Below are 27,450 nucleotides of genomic sequence, written 5' to 3' on the forward strand. Positions count from 1 at the left end.
TTTCACACTTTAAAATACCACATCAACAGTTAAGAATTTAAGAAGGTAAAGTATGTGGACCTTTAGTTGTCACCTGTTTCCAAGGTGAATCATTGTATCGGGGCTCCATTGATGATGGCTTTTCATGGTCCTGAACTCTGAGCGAACCTACTCAGAACTGATTTACCTAACTCAAATTTGCTGTTCTGAAAACTTAGTGTTTCTCCTCAGAGGGGAGATCAACTCAGAACTCAGGTCAGACTGATTTTTTTTTTAAACTTAGTTCTTGAAATAGGACCCAGGAACAGACTATTTTAGTGTCAAAGCTAGTGATGGACAATACTGCAGACCTAGAAATATGTAGTTAAAATATTTTGATTGTCCATAGGAGATAGGGATTTATCTCTCGTGTATCTACTGCTTATTCATTGTTTTACAATAATATTGTGACAATTAAGTAAACAGAACACAATACAACAAAGTACAACAGTACATAACATTAAACCAGTGTCATGATGGGCAATAATGTATCTTTTACAGTATATGTTAATACATCCTCCCTCAAAAAATTGTGTACATGTTGCAAGAAAATACCAATACAATAATATTTAATTTGGACCAAAATATTTATTTCATTTTAGTTAATTTGAAATTCTAGCCCCCAAAGTGCCTGTAAAGACAAAATCTGACCCTGATACAAATATAGTTGATGACCCATGCTCTGACTCCATAACACTTGTACTCTATTGACTCAAGGACTGCTTCAGGCACACAAAGACTCCAGTTGCTTTTATTTGCATGCTGTTTACTTCTTTTGTTTGAGCTACACGTTTAAACTCTATTCAGACTTGTTTTCTAACTTGAGAACTAACTCTGCTGTTCTCAAGTTCCCGAAGCTAAAAGCAAATCATTCTTTTAAAATATTGCCAATCTTTAGCTTTGAGTTTACTCATTAATTTACATATTCTACGACTTGGTGATAAGTATGACGGCAGTTATAAAACTTATCTCTGCACTACATACATTGTAATTGCTCGGTCAATTGAAAAACACTGTCCTCTGGTCGCCCCCCGTAAGACCCGCCTACGTCAAGCCGGAAACACAAAACTGACATCGATTCATGAAACTCCATTTCAAAATAAAACTACAAAAATTAATAAAACATATCACGTTACAATGAAAAACATACTGAATCTCTAAACGTGAGAAAAAACGTACATGTCAGCATTCAAAGTATGTTATCGTATACTTAATGGGTGTAAAGGGCCCAAATTAAGTTATGGGCAGTTAACTCTTCCGTGAATACTGAACAAACTTTACTATACTCGGTAGAAACCACGAAAATAGTAGGCTTCTGTCTTATCTTTTAGCTAGCAAACTGACAACAGATAACCTGGCGCTTTTTTATTTCAGGTGCAGGTCTGCGAAGTATGAAATGGATACTACAGCATTAGCATTTAAGTAGGCTAATTCATGTTGAAGCGGGGTTCAGGCGAACATGTGGAGACTATTCGAGGCTGTTCACTAACGTTTACATCATATTCTAGTTCCAATGTTCTCAAGTATCAACTATTAAAAGCAAAATATGCTTCCTCTTTGTATGTCAGTACCTAGCGTTCAACAAAGGGCTTAACGCATTTTATTTTGAAAGATTTTCCGGAAGTTTAATGTATTCTATACTAAACTTGGTGGTAGTTAATTCGGGCAAAACACTTGTCAAATTCCACGGCACTCCCCGACTGAGCTGGAGAAGAGAGAAAATCCGGTAAGGTAACACGAGAACAACTTTTTATTGATCGGTAAGATTTATTAATAATTCAAGTAGACATATGGAAATAGTGTCAGACAACTACATGTGTCCGAGGAGACTCCACATTGCCTGAGGTGATAACACGTGTTCTGCATGTTGAAGCATGATAAACAATTGAAAACATGCCAATCAATTGGAGGTTGCGTCAGATTATGAATACCGAGGAACATTAAACTAACGAATGCTGGAGGGAACTTTATAGTAAAGCTAAAATATTTATTGATGGAATATTTGATAAGAGTGAATCAGTTGCATGTTATCATAACTGATAATTTAAAGCTGCTGCAGCCATAATACTATGGCCTTGCAGATAAATACTCACCTTACTAGGTATGCACACGTGATTGCCTCTGTGATAGGCTATGCAGCTGAGAGAGTTCCAAACTAAACTAGAGAAAAGATGTATTTGCAGGTATTTAATGAACAATTATAGCAGTTAAGAGGAAAACAGTGGAAGTTTAAGGGACAGGGGAAATAAAGGTGCTATTAATGGTGACTATGAGGTGTTAACATGATGGTTATTACCTTTTTAAGCAGTGGACAATAAAGTGACCTAAAGAAACTCCCCTTATTGTCTATTAAATTGCTCTTGAGCTTTTGGCAATAAAATGCTCTGAAACTTGATCTGATTTTGATCACATTCGTTAAACCTTGCACAAAATTTCTATTGGAAATATAATGTTGCCACTAAAGGAATGATACATTATGGTGCTGCAGAATTGAGCCAACTGCAATCACATTTGCATAAATGCATGAGAGGCTGCAATTATTTTTGTATTCAGTGGTACCTGAGAGGTTGACCAAAATGCCTGTATAAAACCTTTAAGTTTACAATAGTGCCACTTTTGCTCTTTGTAGAAATACCTTTATTTTCAAAGAAATGAAGAACTATAAGAAAAAAAAATCATTTGTTTTGAAAGCAGCATTGTAAAAATCTGCATTTTGAATGCTAAAAAATATTTTTATGTTTTGTGCACACTCCAAAACTATTTTTACTCTCCGTATTTTCCATGATAACCACCAAGTAGTCTCTTGACACCATTTATGTATGATATCGTGATTGCAATCACAAATCACATTGTTTTTTATCATAATCACAATTGCACATTAATACCAACCTGTACAGCACTACCAAACTGATTAACAGATGAAGTACTGGTTTCAGATCTTTGAAAGATGCAAAAAGTGACTATATAACTGTAAAAGTTTGTTATACTTGTCTAGCTACTCTTTTATTTTCCCTGCAGGTGTAAAAACATGGCGGCAGTCATAGTCGTGCATGGTGGGGCGTGGGCCATTCCTGATGAACTGGCAAAAGCCTCTGTTGATGGAGTTAAGGCTGCAGCATGTGAAGGGTATTCAGTGCTGAAAAGAGGAGGAAGTGCACTGGATGCTGTTGAGACTGCTGTCAGGGCTCTGGAAGATAATACTGTGTTTAATGCAGGTAAAACAAACACATTTCTCCACCATGCAGACACACCCACAGGGAAGCTAAAACAAACCAACCCAAAATCAACAACACTGATCTCAAGTTTTCAAAGTCACAGCTTATGAGAAGAATGACATATCTTACTTTCCTGATTTCACCTGATTAATTTGAAAATCCACACACTATAACAGCACAAAGCCTGGCTCTATTTAATTTTCCTTGAAGTTAGATTTGTCCGTAGCATGCTGTCTCCATCTGCTGGTGGTGATGCCAAAGTTCATCTAGACTCCCATATGTGTAGAAACACAGAGATAATGGTCAGAGGAAGGGTTTTGTCTAGCTAATTGGTTCCCAACCTGAGGTCTGGCCATGAGGCTTTGTCTGCTGTCAGTTTGTCAAATCTATATTAAATCATACTAAAATCACAATCAAATATGAATAAACAGTTCATAAAAAGTATTTTTGCAAGAACATGTTTGTATGGCTACTTTGTGTGAATTTAAACATTAAAAACTATTAAAATTGCTGTTAGTTTTGCCAGCAGTGTGCCACTTTCATTACATGTGGATGCATGTGGATAGCTTCATCGTCATAATCCAGGACTTTATCTTTACCAGAATCAAAACCATATTTTCCAGTATGTATAAACTTTTCATTCCTGTAGTGTCAGGATACTTTAAGGAAATTTTGTTATGTTATTGCCTGTTTTTATGTCATGAAAATTCTAAATTTAAACATAAGTGTTAAACAGTACCAGCAAGTGTAGTTTTGGATTTTGATTGATTATGTCTTTTATAACCTTAAGGTTCTGTGAGAAGTTTTTATCTGGTTATTGAAAAGACTATAACCAATTCTGATGTCTCTATCTGTTCTAACCCACCAAAACAAACATGATTATCAGGAATGAGTGGTTATTTCTAAAGCACACTGTCTGAACAGCCTTCATTTACAGTTTCCATTAAAAATATTTACAATAAGTAATTATTTTGACTGTTTCTTAACACAAAAAAAAATCAAGGACAGATTTTTCTAGTGATAATGGGTACTCTTGTACACTGGGAAGCCAAGGTCAATACAAAATGGAAATTAATATAGTGGCTTTATAGCTCTTTTGGTCAATTAAAGCAATAATTGCAATCTGGATGACAAGTGCTGGCCTTCACTATAAATTTGCATTTTTAAGCAATGATACAATATTAATATATCAAGAAGTGCTACCTTGACAATGCTGTGATGTTTATCTTACAGGGAGCGTGCAGTCACACAGCACATCAGTCTTTAAACTACCGGTACTTTAATCCACACGATGTGGGATCAGAAAGCAGCCCTGATATTATATTGATGCTCTGGCACCTGTAGTGTCATTATCTTAAAATAAAACATAATTCTGGCCAGAGAAAACGGATTTCTGATCACTCAGTCTCATCAGGAAGGTCCTTACTGTCTTGGCGACTCGGATAATTGGATGCTGATCAGAAGACTATTCTTCCTTTAATTTTGACCCAATCTGTTGAGGAACAATAAAAGGGCTTTTGTCTTCAAATCTGGGCCAAAACAGACATAACAGTAGCAGAGATGATAGCACATTGGCACAGACTGGTTGGAGGGTGTACTTCATTCAACTTTCATCCTTCTCTTATTTGTATTTTCAGTCAAAGTATACAGGGAATACTAATGTGCTTCCTGATGCTCTTGCTGTCTTTTGTTAGATTGTGTTTAGTGTCTCAGCGTTGACAAAAGCCATCAAGCTTACATAAGAAATTAACTTTGACCAAACACCATCAGTTGGCACTGAAAACTTCTGCACCAGATTTTTGTTTGGAACATTTTTGGCTAAATAACACTGGTATTTTTAACATAGGGCATGGAGCAGCGCTAAACTCTGATGGAGAAGTGGAGCTGGATGCTATTATCATGGATGGAAGAACCCTTGCTAATGGAGCTGTCTCGTCAGTGAAGAACATTGCCAATCCTGTCACACTGGCACGAGCAGTGATGGAAAAGGTAAGGTATTAAATACTTAATTTTGCATCTTTTTAGAAAAGGAGAGTCATAAATACATAAAAAGGCATTGGCTTGGACCTGGATTATGCAAGTTCCAGCAGCATGTGAGTGATATAATGTGCATTAATAAAAGTATCATGACTCCATTTTTAACACGTCCTTTTTTAAATCTCAGACTTCCCACTGCATGTTGACGAGCCAGGGAGCCAACCAATTTGCAGAAACCATTGGCATGGTGACAGTTCCCACTGAAACAATGGTGACTGAGTATGAGAGGAAAGAATGGGAGAAGCACAAGAATTATATAACAGGTGTAATGGAAGATTTCAACACACAGTGGTAAGTATCTATATAAAGGGCATATTTTAGCCCAGACAGTCTGGTTTGACACTGTTATGGAAGGTAATATGCTGTATTTTATATGAAAAATTTGTCTATAGAAAATGGGGAGAGAAAATCTTCAAAAAAAGAAAAATATAATGATGCTTTTAGGTAGTCCTCCTCAAACCAGATTAATTGAACCCTTTTAAAATGGACCCTTAAAAGGTGGAGACAATGGAATTTCAGTGATAATGTCTCATGCGCCTTTTACCTGCATCTCTGGAGAATCAAGAGAATAGAAGGCTTGACAATTTTTTCTGTGAGCTGGTGGCATGTCTTCGTCTAAAAACAAAGGAAAATGATAAAGAGCCATATTGACCTTTTTAAGCAGATACAGTGATTCTGCTGTATGCTTCAGGCCATCGTCTTGCTGGAAAATAAATCTTTTCCCAAGCTGTGGGTCTCTTGCAGTCTGAATAAGGTTGTCCTCCAGGATTTTCCTAAATTTTGGTGCATTAATTTTACCCTTTACCTTTACAAGCCTTCCAGGTTCAGTTGCTGAGAAGCATCCCCACAGCATGCTGCTGCCACCACCGTGCTTCACAGTGAGGATGGTGTGTTTGTGGTGATGTGCAGTGTTTGGTTCCCACAAAACATAGTGTCTTGTCTGTTGGCCAAAAAGCACCATTTTGGACTTGTCAAACCAAACAACTTTCTTCTACTGGATCATGGAGTCTCCCACATGACTTTTGGTGAACTCGAGATTTTATCTGAGTTTCCTTCAACAGTGGCTTTCTTTTTGTCACAATGAAAGAACCCGGGCAACAGTTGTATGTAAAGTCTCTCCCATCTCAGTTGCTGAGGCTTGTAACTTCTTGTAACTGGGGGACGTACAGTGCCTTGAAAATGTTTTTGTATCCATTCCCTGACTTATACTCCTCATTAACCTTTTCTCTGAGTTGCTTGGAGTGTTCTTTTGTCTTCATGGTGTAATGGTAGCCAGAAATACTGATTAACCAGTGACTGGACCTTCCAGACACAGGTGTCTTTATACTACAGTCAATTGAAACACATTAAAGTGATCCCCATTTCACTAAATCTAAGATTGCTAGAGTTGAATATTCATGGAATCACTTATTTTACATTAAATATTTTTGTTTAAATGGACTTTCTTTGTAATTTTTTGTCAAAAAGCAAAATTATATTGACCAGGATTGGTGTATGAATCAGTAAAAGGGGAAACATCTAAGGGGCTGAATAAGAGTATGTCTGGCAAGATAAAAACAGTACAAGTACATTTTGGGTTTGTGCTTTTCAAAGTAAAAGTAGAAACTCCTGCCATTTGCACAGGATGCTTTTATTCTAAATTCCAAATTAATCAAGTCAATCCAAGTAAAACTTGGGAAGAGGGAGCTGTGACGGCAGGGAGACAGCCAGTGCGCAGCACACATGCACCTGGTATGAAAGCCATGTGCAGTAAGTGGATGTTTTTGAAAATGGAGGTGTTTCTCTTCTGTTTTGCAACAGTTTCAAAAACATTATGTCCACTTGAAAATGAAGAGTTAAAAAGCACAGTTATGTGATGCGAAGAGCATGCTATGCCAGCACTAGTCTGTCCTTCAGGTGAAGCAGTTTGCTCAGAGACAGTCTTTGACATACAAAAAATGTCTTTCTTTTACTCTGACATGACCATTTCATTTTCAGTGCTGTCCCACCAATGAGTGGTGTCTTGTCCAACAACACAGATGTTGGTGGCTGAGTTTGTGTTATGATGCAGCAGTGACCTCTGTAGGTTTGTGTATGTTAAAGCATGTAAAAAGTCCAGTTGGCAGCGTTCACAGCAGCACATACCAAAGACATCAGAGGAAATGATAGCACACAGAGTGACATTTGAATCCCATCTACACATCAACACTGTTATCAAAATTTCCAAAAATCTTCACACTGGTAAGAGTTTTTTAAAAGTGAGTTTTCAGACCCAGAACATGCAGGGATAAACATCTGTTTACAAAAATACCTGTTTACATGTGGACTAGGACTAACTACACATGTATAAAACCAAACCGGTTAAGAGATTAAATCTACCACTTTGTCTACAGGGTGCAACAGTGCCAAAAGTTGGCACAACCATAAGTTTCTTGCAGGAGGTTTAATAAAATGTGTACTTCTGTCATTCTAGGGCCCATGATACTGTTGGAGCAGTTGCTGTTGACTTTACTGGTAACGTTGCATGTGCAACATCAACTGGGGGGATCAGAAATAAAATGGTCGGCAGAGTCGGAGACTCTCCCATCATTGGTGTGACTTAATTTACTTTCATTTTGTCAAAATGCATGCCCATCATTGTCTGCTACAGATACAGTCATACTAAATTAGATTAGTTTTCATCTGCTGTGATTTTGTCACATCTTAAATTAATTGACTTTAATAGTAAATGTGTGACTTTATAAACTATGTTTAAATCAGATTTTCACTGTCTTTAGCTTTTTATAGTATTTGGAGATACAAATGTGTAAAGCTGAGCTGCTTTAAACCTTTTAATTTGATTTTTTTCTGTCATCAAGGTTCTGGAGGATATGCAGACAACCTCAGTGGTGCAGTTTCATGCACTGGCCATGGGGAGTCTATTATTAAAGTCACACTGGCCAGACTCATTCTATCACATATGGAACAAGGTGACAAGCTTATAATTCCCCCACTCTTGATAACTAACTGTGCACATTGATCAGAGTTTTTCTCGTGCTAATAAAATTTGATGTCAGTGTTAAACATTCCGGGATAATCAATAAAACACAATAACAGAGCAAAATAAAGACACAATAGAACTTGAATGATGGATTTTGGTTTCCTAACTTACATCAAAGTTAACACTCTGAGATGACAGTTTTTAAAAGTACATAAGGATGCACTTGCATATTTGTTTCACATTGTATGGAATATTGACCTGATTACACATTGTTTGGAGGTGATGCCTTTCATATTCTTCTTCCCTTATGCAGGTAAATCAGTAGCAGACTCTTCACAGCTGTCTCTTAAATACATGGGGGATCGTGTGCAGGGTGCAGGAGGTGCCATTGTTGTTTCTCCCTCAGGAGAGTGGGCAGCTACGTTCACCACAGAGCGAATGGCATGGGCAGCAGTGGATCAGGATGATCTGTGGTTTGGATTAGATCCAAATCAAAGACATAAAGAGCAGCTATCCAAATGACAATTGAATAAACTCTTGTCATCTTTATTATTTGTAGTCTTTAACTGGAAAATTGTTAATTTGATCTCTTTTGAATTTATTTACTTATTAACTACCATTTGTAGTATTTTATCATTAACTACGGGTTCTTTTTAGCACACAAATAACGTTATTTTTGATAACCTTTAGACTCAAAGGTTTTGACTGTATTAAATGTAGAATTTGACTTTTCAAATAAAACATTAACAGTGTCCTTTTTTATTCTGGACTAAAACCTACTCGCCTTCAGTGCTGCTGTCTTTGCTGAAGGTAGTTAATTATTGCTCTGAGTGAATAAACCATCTAATATACTGTTAATGATTAATGGTTGATGTCTTCTTTTGCTGGCATTCAAACAAAAAGCTCTATAAGCTGAGACTAACAATATGAAGTGCATGTCTTCAGAATATGTCTGGCATATTATAATAACATGAAATTCATTGGAAGTTGTCTAGTTTTCACTGCCTTTTAAGAAACCCCCAGGTAATAGTGGTTGTTACTATAACAGCAGACCCATTCAAGAGCCCTCACTTCATTTGCAAGCAGCAGTGTTGGCATTGCATCACCCTGTGAAACAATGACCCAAGAAGACACTAGCGTAGTTTGAATAATAATTAGACTTTTTGATCTTGTGTTCTTGCTGTGATGGAGACAGCTCTGAGTGTTGCATTCTTATTACATTAAAAACTAGAGACAAAGATGAGAACCAGATTTATGTTTTCATTCTACATATGATGCTCATTATTTTGGCAGGTCTTTAATCTCACATCCAAAAAAATTTTTGTTCTCTTAAAGGAACAGTACATCTTAGATTTTATGTGCATTAGTCTTTTGAAGAACAACATTTTATAGGGAAGATGTGGTCCATAAAAGATTTCTAGGTGACGTAGGGCTTTTGAAAAGAAAGAACTGTGTAGCCTCAAATAAAGTCTGGGCTATGTTCTGTAGTACAGTAAGTTGAGCACTGTGTGATGGTTTAGTTACTGCTTATCATGGCTCACATACACAAATAGACAAACTTGTAAAATGAGACAGGCTTTTATGGTGTGCTTCTTATTATGTCAGCCTAAATAAAGTTGCTATAGAGGACTGTTAAAATGGAATCAACTGCCTCTATGTAGGACCCAAATTACTAATAAGAGTTTTCAAAGTAAGAAATGAAGAAGAGCAATAATATATAAAGAAATCTCTTTGGTTTAAATGGAACATTTTTAGATTTACGACTGACTCAGCTGGAAAAGTGATTATTCACTTTTGGCCCGAGCAGCAATGTAACTCATGTTACACTAGGTGTCAGTCCCAATGGAAACTAATAAGAACATACACTACATGGACAAAAGGTTTTGACCAGTACACCAACAGGGACTGTAATGCCTTTTTGCCCATTCATTCTGTAGAGCATTTATGAGGTCAGGCGCTGAGGTCAGACAAGAAGGCCTGGCCCACAATCTCTGTTCCAGTTTATCCCAAAGGTGCTCATTAGTGTTGAGGTCAGGGCTCTGTGCAGGCAAGTTAAGTTCTTTCACACCAAACTCATCAAATCATGCCTTTATAGTCTGCTTTGGGGCACAGTCATGTTGGAATAGAAAAGGGACTTCCCCAAACTGTTGCCACCAAGTTGGAAGCATAGCATTGTTCAAAATGTCTTGGTATGCCAAAGCATTAAGATTGCCCTTTACTGGAGATAAGGGGCCTGGCCAAACCTGAAAAACAGACCCGTACCATAATCCCTCCACCAAACTTCACAGCTAGCACACTGCAGTCAGACATCTAACATTCTCTCAACATCCGCAAAACCCAGACTTGCCCATCTGACTGCCAAACAGAAGTGTTATTTGCTGCTAAAAAGAACACATTTCCACAGCTCCACACTCCCAGTATATGTGAACTTTACACCGCTCCATCTGATGCTTGGCATTGGATGTGATGTGAGACTTGCATGCAGCTGCTCAGCCATGGACACCCATTCTATGAAACTCCCGCCGCACAGGTGTTGTGCTTACATTAGTGCCAGTGGTTCAGAACTACCAGCACATCATTTATTATAGTGGTAGTTGAGAGCTCTTCAGCTATGGGATCAGCAGAGTGTTGGAGACTTTTATTCACCATGCGCCTTAGCAGTCGTTGACCAGCTCTGTGATTTTACCTGGTCTTCCACTTCTGGGCTGAGTTGCTGTTGTCCCTAAACACCTCCATTTTCTAATAATATCACCTAGAGTTGACTGGAATATCCATCAGGAATGAAAATTCACGAACCGTATTGCAAAGGTGCCATCCATCACAGTAGCCTACCACACTTGAAGCCATCAAGTTTTTCAGAACAACCCATTTTGTATCACAAATGTTTGCAAATGGAGAGTGTATGGCTCGGTGCTTGATTGAATACTGTTCCAACAGGTAGGATTTAAATACATGAAATCAGTAACTAACAGGTGTGGCCAAATACTTTTGTCCATATAGTGCATAATAAGCAAGCCGTTTACACACAGTAATAGCCATAAATAAAAGCAGACATATCAAATGTTAAAATGTCTATTATTATCTCCCTGGACAATAGGGTGCCAATTATTCTACTTTTCTACATTTGAAGTAAGAACATTCTCATCACCTGAAGAGTCTGTTAAAATTTTTCTCGGCACTGAAGCCTGTTTTTATTTTAGAGGGAATGTGTCCGAAAAGACGCCAAAATCAATTCGAGTATCTCTGCCTGACATTAAACCCCTTTGAGCTCTTGTTAACAATGTATGACAACTGAAAACCGTGTTGTAGTTACACGTCGTGTCTTCAGGCTACTTTCAGCTGCTATGCTACCTGTAAACAGAAGCCACGTGACGAGCAGCGTTGCTTGTCAGGGGCTTTGCAGCAGTGGGACGAATGACGGCTTTAGTTAGAGGAAGTTACAGAGAGCAGCTGGGCTAGCATGTAACCTTACACGAGTTGAATCCAGCGTTGCAGTAAGTTAGAGGTAAGACTCTTTAAATCGTATACACATATACCCTTAAATAAGCATACTGCAAGCGTTGGGAGAAATGCATGTGGGCGGGATCATCTAACGTGCACCAGACTGCAAACAAACTTGGTATGCTACTTGAGGCCTATGCTAAAGCGACCTAGCTAGCCTGCCTGACAGATTTAACGTCGATAGATCTGACGAAATATTGACACATTTTTGGCATCATGTTAAAACTTTTCTAACACACATATAAACTGATGAAAATACTTTCAATGTAAACAGCTCTACCGCTTAACTTAGTTATGTTTGTGTGATAACTTCCTCCATAAGTTAACATTAGCCTGCTAGCTTACGCGAACGCGCTCTGCAACGGATTGTTGTTAGCCGTACTGTAACGTTAGCATGCTAACTAGCAAACATCTCATTGGAAGATTGATAACTACGAAGTAATGAAACTTAGGCGCCACCTCTTTGAAATCTCAACAAATTCTGCATAGAATTATTATTATTGCACCTAACTAGAACGTCCTAATGGTATTGTTAATGTGTAATTTTATTGTATTATAACACGACTGACCCACGGAAATCGCTAAATCCGAGATGCTAGTGATGATTGCTTAACGGCGCAGGTCAGTGAACTATGCAGCATTTACAGATGATTTAGGCAGCCGGGAAGCTGAGTTTAAAGCTATTAGTCACAATATTTTCACGTGTTACATGTCCAAGTTAAATGTAAAGGCTTTAAATGCTTGTAAAAGTTGTTTTGGATGCAACAGACAAGAGAGTCATTAACATTTTGTCTGTGTAAAAGTTATGCTGAGACATTTTATTTAACTGCTTTGACTTTGCAAAAACAGTAAAACTCTGAGACATCATTTACTGTCCATCTTAAACAGTATCACAGTGGTCAGATGCATACAATCAAACTCTAACTACCAGTATTCATGAATAAATTCTATGATAAGTAGAGTCATTCTGTTTAAACAGCATTTGTGCATTATTAGGACTTTGTTTACATCTTGGCCTTAAAAGAATGGCAGCGAGTGTAAGTTGATAATAAAATATACTTTTTTGTTCAAATACATATTTTTTGGACATTCTGTGCCCTACTTTAGAGGATAGGACACCAGAAAGATGGAGTAATGGTACAGGAAAGGAGCCTCAGGTCAGATCTGAACCAGGGCTGCCAGCTTTGAAGACACAGCCTCAAAACATGCAGAGGTAGAAAAAGTACCAAACTATTGTGCCTAAAAGTACAGTTACATTGGTTATAAATGTACTCAAGTAGGAGCAAAAGTACTGGTCTCTAAAATCACTCAAGTTAAAGGAAACGTGTGTCATTTAAAGTTTACTTCAAAGCACTGAGTAGCTTTTTTGATACCCAAGAAACTTTAACAGTTGAATATGGTCTTTCCTTAATGTGTAAAAACAAGAGAAAAAAGAATTTCCAACAAGGCTGTTTATAATAAGGTGCAACTTAACCGAAAGTAAAATGCAACAGCTGATATGGGATGAAATGTGGGATTTTTTTCTGGTTATGTGCTACTAATGCCATTTTTTGTCAAAGCCAAACAACTGGCATTTTCCTTGTTGTTGGCAGGAAGCTTGGACCTCCTCGCTTTGGCTTAGTGTTAATTTTTTTTTTTTTTTTTTACTGTGTACTAGGGTTGGAAGAAAAAATCGATACAGCATAGTATTGTAATATTTTGTTTGGTGATATATCGTCTCATCCACCAAGTATCGATTTTTTTCAAATTAATTGCTAATATCAACTCAAGTCAGTGATGATGGAAAAATAAAATGAATTGTTTGGACAATTGTTTGTCCAGTGAGGTCAGCAGAGGTGCAGTCATAGAGCGGGAGAAAGTTAGTACAACAAACATGATGGCACCAGTGCTACATGAAAATAAAATACCACATAAATAAGACAAACATAAGGACAAGACTAATGCTAAATCAGCTAAACAGTTGAAAAATGGTATAAATTGCAATATATTGCAATACTCACTGTATTGCCAAATGTTTTGAATCACAATAACATTGAATCGTGACCAAAGTATCGTGATAATATATCGTGGGGCTGCTAGTGATTCCCACCCCTACTATATACTCGATGCTTTTTGAGATGTAATAAAATGTGAATAGTTCCCCCAAAATATACTTGAAGTTAAAGTAAAAGTGGTGATTTAAGCTGCTCAGTTGCAGTAATTTGAGTTAATGTTATAACTTTATTTCCACCCCTGAGCCAAGGGCTGCACAGACATAAACACTAGGTTAACGGTTCCTTAAGAGGATGACGTTTTTCTTCAGAAAACATTGCTAAGAATACATGAAAAAAAGTTAACCAAAGAAATACGGCATGCTTCAGCATCCACAGCATTTACAGCTGATTGAGGTACCTGAAAAGTGAAGTTTTAAGCTGTGAGACACTCTTTTTTTTAAGCTGTTAACCATTTTATAATTCAGAGCAATGTCTATGATATAAAAGCAGAAGTTTTCTGTTATGTCAAAGTCATCTTGAATTTCTTTTACCTCATTAAACCAGTCCTTATGCACTCCCATTTACACTGTCTGTTGGAAAAGACTGTATTGTTTCCCAAAGCCTGGTCTGACATTATTGCCTTTTAAGTAGCCTACATAAATTCAGAAACTTGTAGAATAGTCTGAGCAGCCATTATTTGTGTAGGATTTAAACATTGTATTTACATTTTCTCAACTACTGGTGGAGTATTGTGTTTTTACATATAGTGTACAGCTATTTTCTAAAGTCTATATTGTGTGGTATTATATCCTATTCTTATTCTTTTCTATTCTTTAAACCCAGACCAGGGGAAACTAACTTCATTCTTTCCATGTGTAACATGCTGCAGAATGACAATAAAGCTTCTTGAATCTTGAATCTTGAAAGTCACGATTCAATACTGGGTTAAAGATACACTTTTATCAGTATTGTTATTTCCCTAAAAGTGAATGCTATATTGACAGTTAAAGATGGAAACATTTTTCATCATACACAATAATTACATTTGTACAGCACACGATCAGCAAAGCAAGCTAACTTTTTTCCCACAGGGGGTGCAAAAGTAATCACAAATTTACACAGTAACTTTAACATGATTTTCTTTATTCGTTTCTTTATTCTATATTGTTTTGATGCAGGAAGGCAGCAGCATTCATGGATATTGTGGACACCTTTAACCATCTAATACCCAGCGACCAGTTGGACGAGTCCCTGATAATAGGCCAGAATCTGGAATGTGAAGCTGGTAATGAATTTGGAACAGGACTGCGAGTGGAAGATTCACTGAAGAACATGCTCAGCGACAAAGATCCCATGTTTGGCTGTGCAAGCTCTCAGTTCAATCTGCTGGATAATGAGGACTCTGCTTTCCCAATCCCTGGCTCAACAGGTATGCTAGCAAACAAAGTGAATTTTAAAAATGTTAATTTTAGATTTTTTTTTCTAATGTTAAATTGTTAAAAATCCAACTAACAGGTTTAGTCTACAGACATAATAATGGGCCATTCAGAGATAGAGGAAGTAGACATGTGCAGCTTGTTAACTTTGTTTTACATCAGTAGCACCTTATCTACACTGCAGTTTTGCTCAGTTTGAATTTGACCTCAGCTTTTACTCAGTTCATTGAACACAGATCATGTTGAACATTTAATGCATTAGAAATTAGAATTTTTTTTTTTTTTTATAAAATGCCCCTCTTGTAAATCTTTTGAATGCAGAAAACACAACATTGTGGAAAATGCTGTGGTGTTTTTATTTCTTTATATCTTTTATTTTCTTTATATCATGAGGAAACTGCAATTTTGTGCCACTACAGTTGTGCCAGTGTCACTCAGCGTGCTTGTTTTTATCAAATGGGATAATATTTCATTTGCTTGCTACTCTTTTTAATACAGATTTTAAACTAGACATTTTTATTTTGGCTGGTACAGGTCTTGGTGGTGATCCAGCATCCTCAGGCCTCAGCAGTGAACTGACAGTTGCAGAAACCACACCAGTGAAGCGTGGAAGGCCAAAGAAACGGCCACTTTCTTTAGAATGCCGGGGTTTGTGTTTGTTAAGGTTCCTTTTCCAACAATATTACAGAGTCAAATATTATAATGTGACTAAAGGGGTTTTTGTTTTTTTGCTTTCTTTCCAAAACAGAACCACAACCCTCCGATACACCTAGAAGAAATGTGGCTCGAGGAAGACCTGGGAGAAAACCAGGCAACCGGCTGCAGAAGACATTTCTCATAGAAAAAGGAGTCAAAGGCCCTCAGCTAAAGAGAGAGTTAACTCTTGGAGGACGCATTAATGTGAATGATTTTGAAAGTGCATTGTGGCTGAACCCTACAGTTGTATTGAGACGGTTGACGGTCACAATTGGAGGATTTAGGATTGAGCTGCTCCCTGGACCCTATTACACTCAGCATGTGGAAACATGCGAGTCTTCAGGCTTTGAAGATGGATTTTCATACAGTGGGGATGTTGGGTTTCCTGTGTTGCCAGATGAAGCTGTAAATGTACAGATTCCATTACAGGAAGATGTGGCAGGGATGGAGAGGAGCTCTGTGGATGATGCAGCCCTTGGACTGGGCCCATATGTGAATCCTAATGACGTACAGACCTCTAATGGGACGGTGAAGGAGACTGTCAGCGCACAAGAGACAAAACTTGACAATCAGAAAGAGTCTGCACAGGAGAAGATGGTTAGTAAAGACAAGCAGCCTCAAAACACTGAGAATAATGGAACTAATGTTAATAATAAGGCTGACGGTAAAGCTAAGCAACAGACTGTAGCAAAAACTTTGGTCAAGCCTAAGCAAGGAGTGACCCCTAATAAGAATAAGGACTTGGTTTCTGGTAAACCAAATAATGTTATAAAGGGACACAAAGTATCCCAAAACATGCCATCCACAATCACCCAAAGAGAGGACCTGCACAAAATCAAATCCTTAAAGGAAAAGAAAGATGTTGCACCTTTGAAAAGGCCTGCAGAAATCACCCAAAGTGAGCATGCTAGTAAAATGCAGAAGATGCAGAGCACAGCAGATACTAAAGTAAAGCCAAAATCACCAATTTCACCGAGCCCTGTGGTGAAAAAGATCCCATCATCCAGCAACCAGGGTCCAACAAAACATCCTCCTCTGCACAACAGCTCCAAAAATGACACTGCTCACCCGGCACAGGGACGCCTGGGTCATTCTTTAAAATCCCCGGATGAAGGAGGGCAGGATAAGCCCAAGCTGAAAAAACCTGAAAAGATCATTCAAAGACAGAAAAGTAAAACATCAAGAAGTATTTCTGTGGAGGAGCCGCAGCTGTTCATTCCAGACAATGCTCCTGTTACCAAGAAGGAAACCGCTGAAGAGCAGCCTGCCAATAATGAGGGTGTTTGGGATGGAAACAACTGTTGTGGTCTGTGCAAAAAGCACCACAATAACATGTAAGTCATCCTACAGAAGTGTCATATACATGTGTACTTTAGGCAGAGTGATATTATGTTCCTTAAACATTGTGTATGTTGTAAATGTAGCTTGATAGCACAGTTGTAAAAATCATGAAACTATTAAATGTTAAATTTGAACTATGTCAGTTCGGAGCACTTACAAGGTTTTGATAATTTTATTAGGTTCATGGTTGGCTGTGGCCGCTGTGACGATTGGTTCCATGGGGACTGCGTTGGTCTAGACCTGACTAAAGTACGAGAAATGGAGGAGGAAGACCAGATGTACGTGTGCTTGAAGTGCTGTGAGGAGGAAAACAAAAAGGTTGAACCCGAACCCTTGACGCCCTTGACTGTAGTTAAACCAGAAGTTCCTGCAAAGACAGAGGTACAGGATCAAAAGCAGCCCCCCAAGCCTAAACCAGGACCCTCCCAGACACTCTCATCTGGAGGAGTCAGACCAGTAAGAAAGGTAAGCAGTGATGCCCTCAGTTCTTTGATATGTAGTTTGATCATGGATTTAAGGAATTGAAATTGTCTATATACAAAGGATGTTTTAATTTGTTCCCACAGCCAATTCATCCTCTGATTTTAATCATAGCCAAGGGTTTGTTGTGTTTTTGCTTTAACCTTGCCTTGACAGAAGGCTTGCACATGGGTGTAAGGTTAACATGGTGTCCTCATCACAAATTTGATACAGTTCCATGCACTTAAGACTCACCCTGTGTGTTTAAACCTTTGGCTTTGGGGATTAATCATACTTCCATGCTGTCTTTTTCCATTTTATCAATTGTATTTATAGTTAATTTTTAAGGTTATGAATTTTTTCGATATATAGACTAGGATGAAATTATTAGCCCCCCTTTGAAACTTTCAGTTTTTCCCAAGTATTTCCCAAGTGCTGTTAAACAGAGTGAGGAATTTTTAACACGGCATTTCGCAACATCCTAGTTTTATTTTAAATACTTACATTATAACATCCCAGTTTTATTTTAAGTGTTTACATCATTGTACTTTGCACACAGAAATAAAATTATTAAACAAGAACTACCAGTGTCTAAATTACTAGTCCCTCTGATGCTAATAGTCAATTGTGTCTCCTTTTTGATTGAGAACAGCCTCAGTTGTTTGTTAGTTTTCAACAAGTCTCAGACATGTCTTCTGAGGAATCCCAGCCCATTCTTCTTTGGTGAATCTCTCAAGTTCCTCCAGATTTGATGGTCTTCTGGCATGGACCGTGTTCTTCAGTTCAGGGCTTTGTGCAGGCCAGTCAATTACATTCACTTTGGAAGTAGTTTTTCACTAGGAGCCATGTATGTTTTGGGTCGTTGTGTTGGAAGACAAAGCGACAACCCACACGCAGTTTTGCTGCTGACTGCTGGAGGTTTTCCTTTAAAATTTTCAAATATCCTTCTTTCATATTTTTCTTTTTTCATGATGCCTTCCACCTCTACAAGATTTCCAGTTCAAATGCACTAAAGAATCCCCACAGCATGATACTGTCTCCCGTGTTTCACTGTGGGGACGGTGTTCTTTGATTTGTCCACCTCTCCCTTTGTTCTCCAAACATAAGCAATGCCTCTGTGGCCAAAGAGCTCTAGTTTAGTTTCATCTGAACAAAGCACATGCTTCCTATATGCATAATCTTTCTCCAGCTTCTCCCTAGCATTCTTCAACATGGCTTGAAGGCTCTTCTGCAGAAGTTGAGTTTTTCTTGGCCTGCAACCGCTTAGTCTACACCTGTACAGGACTCTAGGGATTTTCTTTTATGAGACTACAATTTGAGACTAAGTCATTCACTAGAGTCTTGGCAGTTGTTCTGGGGTCTTTAGATCTCTCACTAGTTTTCTTTCCAGAGTCTTTGAAATCTTTCTCTTCCTACCTCTGCCAGGCTTGTTCTGTACTCAGGCTTTCACGCCAGTTGTTGATACTTCTGAATTACTTTGTATATCTGTCTGCTTTGTGAGCATCAAAAATTCTTTTCTTAAGTCTAAACTGATTTCTTTTGTTTTTACCATGATGCTTTCTCCAGTGAGGGCTCAAACCTTAACTGTAGTTTTAAGACTGTGTCTAAATCGGAAGATACCCCTCAGTTTGAACTTAATCGTACAAGCTTTGAGCATTGAAATAAGTTAAAGCACATCATTGCACAACAGTGGTTTGTGCTCTGGCTCAACACAAGGTTCAGTTCTAAAGGGGGCTAATAATTAAGACCCTGGTAGTTTTTGTTTTAGTGGAATAATTTAGTTTCTGTGTGCAAATTAAAGTGATGTAAGCATCCAGAATAAACTAGGATGATTGGAAAAGAGGTGTTAAAATCCCTTGCTATGTTTAACAGCACTTGGGAAATGATTGGGAAAAACTGAAATTTTCAATGGGGGGCTAATAAGTTTGTCCTCATCTGTATGTGTTTGCACTTTCCTCTAACTGCAGGATCCAGATAGACGACAGTCCACAGATAGCAGGGAATCAGCTCATAAAACAGGTATGCTTTATTTATTTTATTGTTAATGTTTTGCTCTGGAATTAATTTCTGTACTGAAAACTCAGTTGTGGTTACAAATCCCATTTCAAACCTGGTCCTTTCTATAGAACAGTGGAAACATGGCAATGCAAGAGGGCAAAGTCTAGCAAATAACTTAAAAATAGCCATATTGCTTTAATAAGCACCATGAGGACAGTGCTGTAATGAGTGCATGTTTCTAATAAATGCTTCCAGAATTTGTGTCTGTTTCCAGCAGCACCACTGCCCATGTGTGAGGATGTTAGAAAAGTGATTGCTGAACTCTTGTTAATGTTGATGGACTATTGGTCAAACAACAAACCTATTAGAAGAATAAAGACCTGGCCATACATACTCATACATCGTGGCCCAGCACCACGCTATGGTCTTCTCTAAAGCCAAGCTGTTAAACCTGCACCACTGGCTGCAGTGTGAACCATGGCTATTTGTATTTAAAACCCCTTGAATTCTTCTTTCTGGGGGTAAATCAGTGAAAAAAATGATCTGAGGTTTATTAATAAATACATGATGTAGAACAATCAGACACAATTAAAACCAGCAAGCATTATAAAAAAACATTTAAACTTACCTTAACCTTTTTTCATGCGATTTGTAGATGAATTGAACATGAAGTTGTTTATTTTGGGCACTAAAGTAGTCCATAACTTTATAAGCATCATGCAAAGTGACATCCTGGTTGATAGGACCTCACTGCTGTTGCGCAACAAGCAAATAACTTTACTACCTATCTTTATCTGTTTAAAAGCACACTGAACAATTCTTCACATCTCCAGTCTTTTAATAGTTTTGGATTATGTATTACTCATATTACCTCAGAGCAGAAGGAAAAAGGGAACCCATCATGCACAGAAAGCATTACCATGGGCATTACCATTACATTGAGCGGCCTGGCTGTACTTGGTTTGACTCGGCACAGCGGCCCAACGTGGCAGGAGATTTGCTTTTTCTGCCACGTTGGGCTTCTTGTTTAACAGTGTGTCTAGAAATGGTGATGTGCCATTTTGAGTTCATGGCTCTAAATGGCTACACTTTAATAAGCATTGATTGAAGAAGCACTGTTTGGTTTAGCCACTCACATGATGCCTGCCCATGCTATTGTCCTCAGGTATTTCAAAGTTTGGTGCAGCAGTTGCTACTTAAACACATCTGTGAGATGTCCCAAAATCACGATGAACCACTGTGATGTCACTGCAGTATGCTTTGACATGAGGTATGCAGCAGTTCAGCACTGCAGCTGAATTGGTGATGGAAAAATAAATCAGCAAGGCTTGGTTTGGATCGGTGTGGCCAAAAGAAATAGTGGAAAAGCCCCAAAGCCTTATTAGAGCCTCCTCTCTGGACATACCACACGCTGCCTTCAAGTTTGAAAACCCTATAATAAGCCCTGATTGTTTTTTTTGTAAGGCTTAGCATTTTGTAAAAGGATTGAATGAAATGCCTATATGGGCACATGCTGACAAATGCTTGGCTTGAACTGCTTCTTGTATAATGTGGTTTTTAAACACCTGGTGGTAATACCGTACAACGTGGGAGAATTTTGGGAAAGTTTAAAATATGGATATTACCCAATCCTGGCGGGTCCATGGAGGGGGACCCTCCTTATGTATGAATAAAAAGCTTATTCAGAGTAAACAAAAGCAAAGGATGTAACATTAAGGTGATTAAACACTAATCTAAACAAAAATGTATAATATTAAGCTCCATTTTAACCAAGTTTATTTAGCTAAATGCTACATAATACTACACACTATACCTTAAATAAAATTCCTAGCTTTGGTGTTATCTTACTGCTTGAAACAATGTTTCTAGAAATAGCAGAGGTCATGCTGGTTAGCTAAATGTTATCCACAACTTCATCTAAAAGTTTCTTTATATATGTTTCTTATTCCGTGCTTTATGAGAAATATATTCTACTTTATCTCTCTGAGATTACAGCTAAATCTGCACTTATTTTCATACCAAGCGTGTCTCTGTGTCACATTATTCGTGTGCCAGCTCAGTACATATTGTCATTCTGTCCATACAGGCATTCAACTGAAACAAGACACAAAAAGTAAGACATCTTCTTCAGCTTCAAAGAAACCCGTGTCTGTGGAGGCAATCAGGCGCAGTGTGCGTGACTCTCTGAGAGAAATCCTCACACAGAGGTAGGGAGTTCATGAGTGAAAGAAATGTTTAAATACAGAGATTTAAAACACATTCAGAGCTTATTTATATAGAAAAAGACTGTACAAACAGTTTACCTCAGTGCACCAAACATGTAATGCTTTCTGCTCTTAAGGTTGAAAGACTCTGATTTGAAGATCTCAGTGGAGCAAGCCTCTGAAGTTGCCAAGAAAACGGAGAAAGAGCTTTTTCACTTGTACAAAGATACCGACAACAAATACAAGAACAAGTACAGAAGTCTTATGTTTAACCTTAAAGATATTAAAAATAACGTAAGTAAATCTGAGCAGAGCTGACCCAGAAAGTTTCTTGGTTTTGCATTTGAGTATTTTACTAACTTTGGTAACATTTGCTTCATTGTTCAAAAATAATTTTAGGTCCTTTTTAAGAGGGTTCTCAGAGGTGAAATTTCACCCGCTAACCTGATTCGTCTGAGCCCTGAAGAGCTAGCCTCAAAAGAACTGGCTGCATGGCGACAAAGGGAGAACCGACATGTAAGTAAAGCTTTAATTATTGTCTTTTTTTTTATCACAGAAGCACCCTAATGAGACAGCAAGCCGCTCATTTTAGCTAAATATAGCTCTTTTTAGAGAGTTAAGCTCATCAGGAAAGAATGACATCCTTTTCTTAAGATTAATTTCTCCTCATTTAATTTTTTTCTTTTCCCCTATCTCTTTAAACACCCAAACCTTAATCACTTACAGACTATTGAGATGATTGAAAAAGAGCAAAGAGAAGCAGAGAGACGGCCAATCACAAAGATCACACACAAAGGGGAAATAGAAATTGAGAGTCAAGAACCAGTGAAAGCACCTGAGCCTGCAGAGGTAAGGAGAAAAAGCAAATATTATTCTGCAATGATGTGTGTTTACCAGCTGAGAAATGTTACATTTCTAGTTGTAATTCTTTTCTTTCGCTTGGTTTAGTCTCCTCCCAAAGCAGCAGAAGTGGCAGCAGAAAAACCTCCAGTTACCCCAGAGCAGAAGGAAGAGAGTACCAAGGCAGAGAAAGACACAACAAGTCAACACAAGTCTCACTTGTTTGACCTTCACTGCAAAATTTGCACTGGTAAAGCCTCAAAAAAGAAAAAAAAGGACCATCATCCTGGTCTTCAATCTCTGCTGTTTTAGCAAACAACTTTCCTACTTTTTCTTGAAGGTCGTATGGCACCCCCTGTGGAAGAGGCTCCTACCAAAGTGGTCAAAGTTGCTACTACCGTGGTCCGGAGGCAGTCCACTAAAGCAGAAGATACAAAGAGCACAACGCCTCCTGCTATGGATGATGACCTGCATCTCACAGTTTTAGAGGAGAGCTTTCGAAATGCTCAGTCAGGCTATGAAGGACGGTGAGAAACTCTCTTTTGAGAAACTTAATGTTGATTACAGTGCTCATAAAGATACACCAGTGAGCCTTCAACTAGACCAAAACAATAACCTCACCCTTTACTAGTGCAAGAGGTCATTTTTAGGGCTATTTACAGCTATGAACGCCTGATTGAAAACAAAAGCAAGCTGAAGGAAGCACTGTCCTCTCAAATGAGAATGACAAACCCAGAGAAAGTTCAACCCAACTCTCACAGTGTATATTTGATTTTTACAATATTATTATTGGCATTAGTTGAAGTGAAAGCAGGTATTTCTGATGCTGTGGTCATTTCTTCTCTGCAGTTCTATATTTAAATGCTTTCTTGTTTGTTGTTTGCCACAGGTCGGATCTAGCAGCCGGCAGAGATGAACAGGCTGCTTTTCTTTCCAACCTGAAGTCACTGTGGCGTGGATTCATCAACATGCAGGCTGTCGCAAAGTTTGTCACTAAAGCATTCCCTGTCTCTGGCATTTTGGACCACCTGACTGATGTAAAGTGGAGCCAGTTCCTCATATTTAAAGTTTGAATAGTTGCTGCAGAGTATTTGAGAAAATAAGTGCTGTCAGTGAGGTTTGATGTCTTCATTTTTTCTCAATAGGATCTTCCAGACAGCATTCAAGTTGGGGGAAGGATCAGTCCACAGACAGTGTGGGACTATCTGGAGAAGATTCGGGCAACTGGAACAAAAGTGAGTGTTTGGCAGCTTTCCTTCTGAAGAGATTATGCAGCCTATAGCAAAATGTTGTCATTAAATGCATCACCAACAATTACATAAGGTTCATTATAATCAAGAGCAGCTTGAGCCTCAGTCTAGATTTCCAACACCCACACGTGGCGGTTTATGAAGTCTCCTCAGTTCCGGTCAGACTTCTTGTTCTTTACTGACACATGCTTTTTCTTTTTTTAATTACAGGAGGTGTGCCTGATTCGCTTCTCCCCTGAGACAGAAGAAGATGAGATCTCCTATACTCTGCTTTATGCCTACTTCAGCAGTCGAAGGCGCTTTGGGGTGGTGTCCAATAACCTGAAACAAGTGAAGGACATGTATCTCATTCCTTTGGGTGCCACTGAAAAAGTTCCACATCAGCTTGTTCCCTTTGACGGGCCAGGTAACACCTCGTATATTTTTGTTTTGATGATTATTTTCCCAGTAAATTAGACAAACATTTCTCATCCCTCAACTGAAATTATTCTTTTGATGTAACAGGTTTGGAAAACAACCGTGGGAACCTTCTCCTTGGACTCATAATTCGCCAGAGACCAAAGAGAGATTTTCTTTCCGTCGATATGAATGAAACTGCGAGGATTGTTCCTGAAATCCCGCCAGTCACCCTTTCAACGAAGGAAATCAGAGACACAGAGAAAGAAGAAAAGTTTTTCCTCTCTTCTTTGACTGCGCCGCTCAGTAAAGAGAAGGACAAACCACTTAACACTACTGAAGAGGTTAATGAGCCAATTACAGAGTCCTTTGAAGAAACATCTGCATCTGAGGAAATCAGCGATCAGGAACCTAAAAAACCGCTGCGCTTCCTTCCAGGTGTGTTAGTAGGCTGGGGTGGGGAACTTCCACCTCTGCCAGATGTTGGAATTAAACCTGCAGCAGCAGCTGATGACACCCATAAGACCCAAGCAGCTCAGAAAACAGACACGTTCACCGGAAACTCAAAAAGTCCAACAACTGCTGCACCACGAGAGCGCTTTGTCATCAAAAAGAAAGAAGTTAAACCCGTTAAAGCTGAACCAGAGCTTCCCAGCCCGACTGATTCATCTGCTCCTAACAACTCATCAGCCAAGGAAGCTACAGCAGTGACCCCCGGTGCACCGGTCTCTCTGAAAGATAAACCTCCAGATGTATCGACTGAAGCCTTCTTGGCAAGCTTATCAACAACTCCAAGTGGGACTGAAACTAGCAGCGCTGCCTCAGCAAACAAAGATGATGCTGGCCTTTTGTCTGAAACTGAAAAAGGAACATCTGGAGGGAATTCTCTGTCGCAGCCAAGCTCCCAGGCAGCTGCAGCTCTCACAAATAGCTCAAAACCTTCTTTAAGTGGAATATTGAAAAAATGCTCAGCGTTTTCCACAGCGAATGAAGATAAAACACCGGTGCTACACAAGGATAAAGCCAGCCTCCCTGCTCCGTCTAGTCCTAAACCTATTCCTACAATAAGCAGCACTAGAAATGTTCCTGTTACACTTTTTCACCAAGGATATCTGCAGCTTTCTCAGGCCAAGAACAAACTCAATGAAGAAAAACAATCATCTACACGATCATTCCCAAGTGTAAAGGAAGATCCTATCACGTCCAGGCCGATAACTCAGACAGTAAATCCTTCCACAGTCCACGGACCACAAGCAGCGTGCAACATAGAAGCCTCCGAGCCCCAAAGCGACCTGGCAGAGACATCAGCTCCCTCAGTTGTCAGTAGTGCTGCACCTCTTACAACACAACAACCTCAGGTACTTGGCAGCTATGACTCAACATCCGGCCCTCGTAACACTTTCATCACCCAGGATCAGAACCACAGCACATCCTCAGCTCAGGATAGCACTTCACAGGCTATCCCAGGCCTTGACAGCTACACTGAACCATCCGGCCTGCCTCTATCTCAGGCCAAAGAATACAAGCGTGTAGAGGAGCGATACAGCGACCCGTGGGAGAGGCCAAGAAACGCGGATGAGAAAGACCACCACGGGAGGCACAGCCATCACAGAGACTCCCATCACGGGAAGAAGAGCCGGCACCACGACCGGGAGCGGGAGAAGAAGCACGACCGCAGCCATGATGACAAGTACAGAGAGAGAAGCAGACACCACGGGCATTCTGACGACCGCTACGGTGAGAAGAGGAAAGAGAGGCACAGCGACGACTACAGCAGCCGTCACAAGGACAGACACCGACACAGAGACAGGAGGGACTCTGATTATGAGAATGGACGGAGGAGTTCAAAAGACAGTTACTCCTAATTCAGTTCGTTTTCATTTCAAAAGCCCTGCTGGGGCTCTAAGAAAGACTGTTAGCTCGTTGGTCACTCGGCTGGTTCAAACCACTTCAGCTATAAACAGCTGATAGTTTTCGTTTTTGTTCACCGGTCTGCCGCTTACACGCCATTTTCTTCATGAGGTTGGATTTGTTGTTGAAGACAGTATAGCCAAAACGAATTATCATTTCAACACGATTGTCAAGATACACAAATATTTTTTCTCTTCAGACCAGGGGGAACTCAATATTGGAACATTTTTTTAAGTTTTTAACCTTTTACTGTATAAAAATTGTTCAGAATGAGTTGCTCTACAGACTACGAACAGTCCATAAATGTTTCCAGTCTTGTGAGGACCATTTGGTGAAAAGTTGCACTCAAACATTTGGCATGAATGTAACACAGACAACATTTAACTGAGGATGGCGACCTACACAGCAGCTTTGCTTTTTTCAAACTTAATTCTTTTCAAATTGCTTAAATATTTTATAACTTTCTATTGAAAAAGGATGTACATTTTGGCTTGTAATATAACGTAGAGATTATGTGCGCCTTTGCACTGTGTGTTTATGTACAGTTCGTAATAAAGCTAATCCTTTTTTATTATTGATTATAAGAAACATCTTATTTCTTTTAAATTGTATTAAACTACCTGGAGACTCACTTAAATTGTGCTATTTCAGTTATTACGACAAAATAATTCAAAAGTACAAAATGTATGCTACAGAATCACACAGGGACTAATTGATGTTTTTTTGGTCTGTATACATTCAAAGTTTCCTAGACAAAAGTTCTTCTTCTAATGAGGTGCAGCTCTGAATTAGGAGGTTTTTTGTTTTCATATCCTGTTCAAGTTAGCATGACCCTCTCCCAACCTCCATCCTAAAGCCTTTACAATGAACCCTCCGACTTCGGTGGCAACAGGTGTGCAGTGCTTTAATACACAGTTTGTATGGAAAAAAAAACAGCTATATCTCCCACAGGAAATAGATGTGCTATCAAATAATGTGGAAAAAGCCAAGTTTGTGTATGTAAACTTGGCACATTTGTGATAACTGGCAGTGTCTTTCACATCACTGTGGAGGAATTTTGGCCCACTCTTCTTTGCAACTTTTTTTTTTTAATCCAGCCACATTGGAGGGTTTTTCAGCAGGCATTGGCTATCAGTTGTATGCTCTTTCACTGCAAAATAGCGCTAGAAATACAAAGGCTTTCTGGGTGTAACACTTCAAAAAATTTTGATAGTTT

The 27,450-nt window shown here is 38.9% G+C and overlaps 2 protein-coding genes across 4 annotated transcripts; both read left to right on the forward strand.

The window, feature by feature from the left end:
- Positions 1–1,679: 1,679 nt before the first annotated feature.
- Positions 1,680–8,952, forward strand: si:dkey-103j14.5 (isoaspartyl peptidase/L-asparaginase). Of its 3 annotated transcripts, none has more exons than XM_041789990.1 (7): positions 1,680–1,744; positions 3,037–3,233; positions 5,080–5,222; positions 5,398–5,561; positions 7,723–7,841; positions 8,108–8,218; positions 8,543–8,952. In XM_041789990.1, the coding sequence occupies exons 2-7, from the start codon at positions 3,047–3,049 to the stop codon at positions 8,749–8,751; spliced, it is 933 nt and encodes a 310-aa protein (XP_041645924.1). In that variant the 5' UTR covers positions 1,680–1,744; positions 3,037–3,046; the 3' UTR covers positions 8,752–8,952. The 3 variants fall into 3 exon arrangements, with proteins under 3 accessions (XP_041645924.1, XP_041645927.1, XP_041645925.1); XM_041789993.1 differs by having other exon boundaries at positions 7,723–7,763; XM_041789991.1 differs by having other exon boundaries at positions 1,713–1,749.
- Positions 8,953–11,647: 2,695 nt separating this feature from the next.
- On the forward strand, positions 11,648–26,865 carry phf3 (PHD finger protein 3). The gene is made up of 16 exons (XM_041789800.1): positions 11,648–11,734; positions 14,882–15,132; positions 15,674–15,787; positions 15,888–17,169; positions 17,356–17,641; positions 19,603–19,654; positions 21,720–21,840; positions 21,975–22,131; positions 22,237–22,353; positions 22,564–22,686; positions 22,786–22,927; positions 23,018–23,204; positions 23,567–23,714; positions 23,823–23,912; positions 24,138–24,333; positions 24,432–26,865. The coding sequence occupies exons 2-16, from the start codon at positions 14,898–14,900 to the stop codon at positions 26,186–26,188; spliced, it is 5,007 nt and encodes a 1,668-aa protein (XP_041645734.1). The 5' UTR covers positions 11,648–11,734; positions 14,882–14,897; the 3' UTR covers positions 26,189–26,865.
- Positions 26,866–27,450: the final 585 nt, after the last annotated feature.

This window comes from Cheilinus undulatus, linkage group 6, assembly GCF_018320785.1.
Source record: "Cheilinus undulatus linkage group 6, ASM1832078v1, whole genome shotgun sequence".
Lineage (NCBI taxonomy): Eukaryota > Metazoa > Chordata > Actinopteri > Labriformes > Labridae > Cheilinus > Cheilinus undulatus.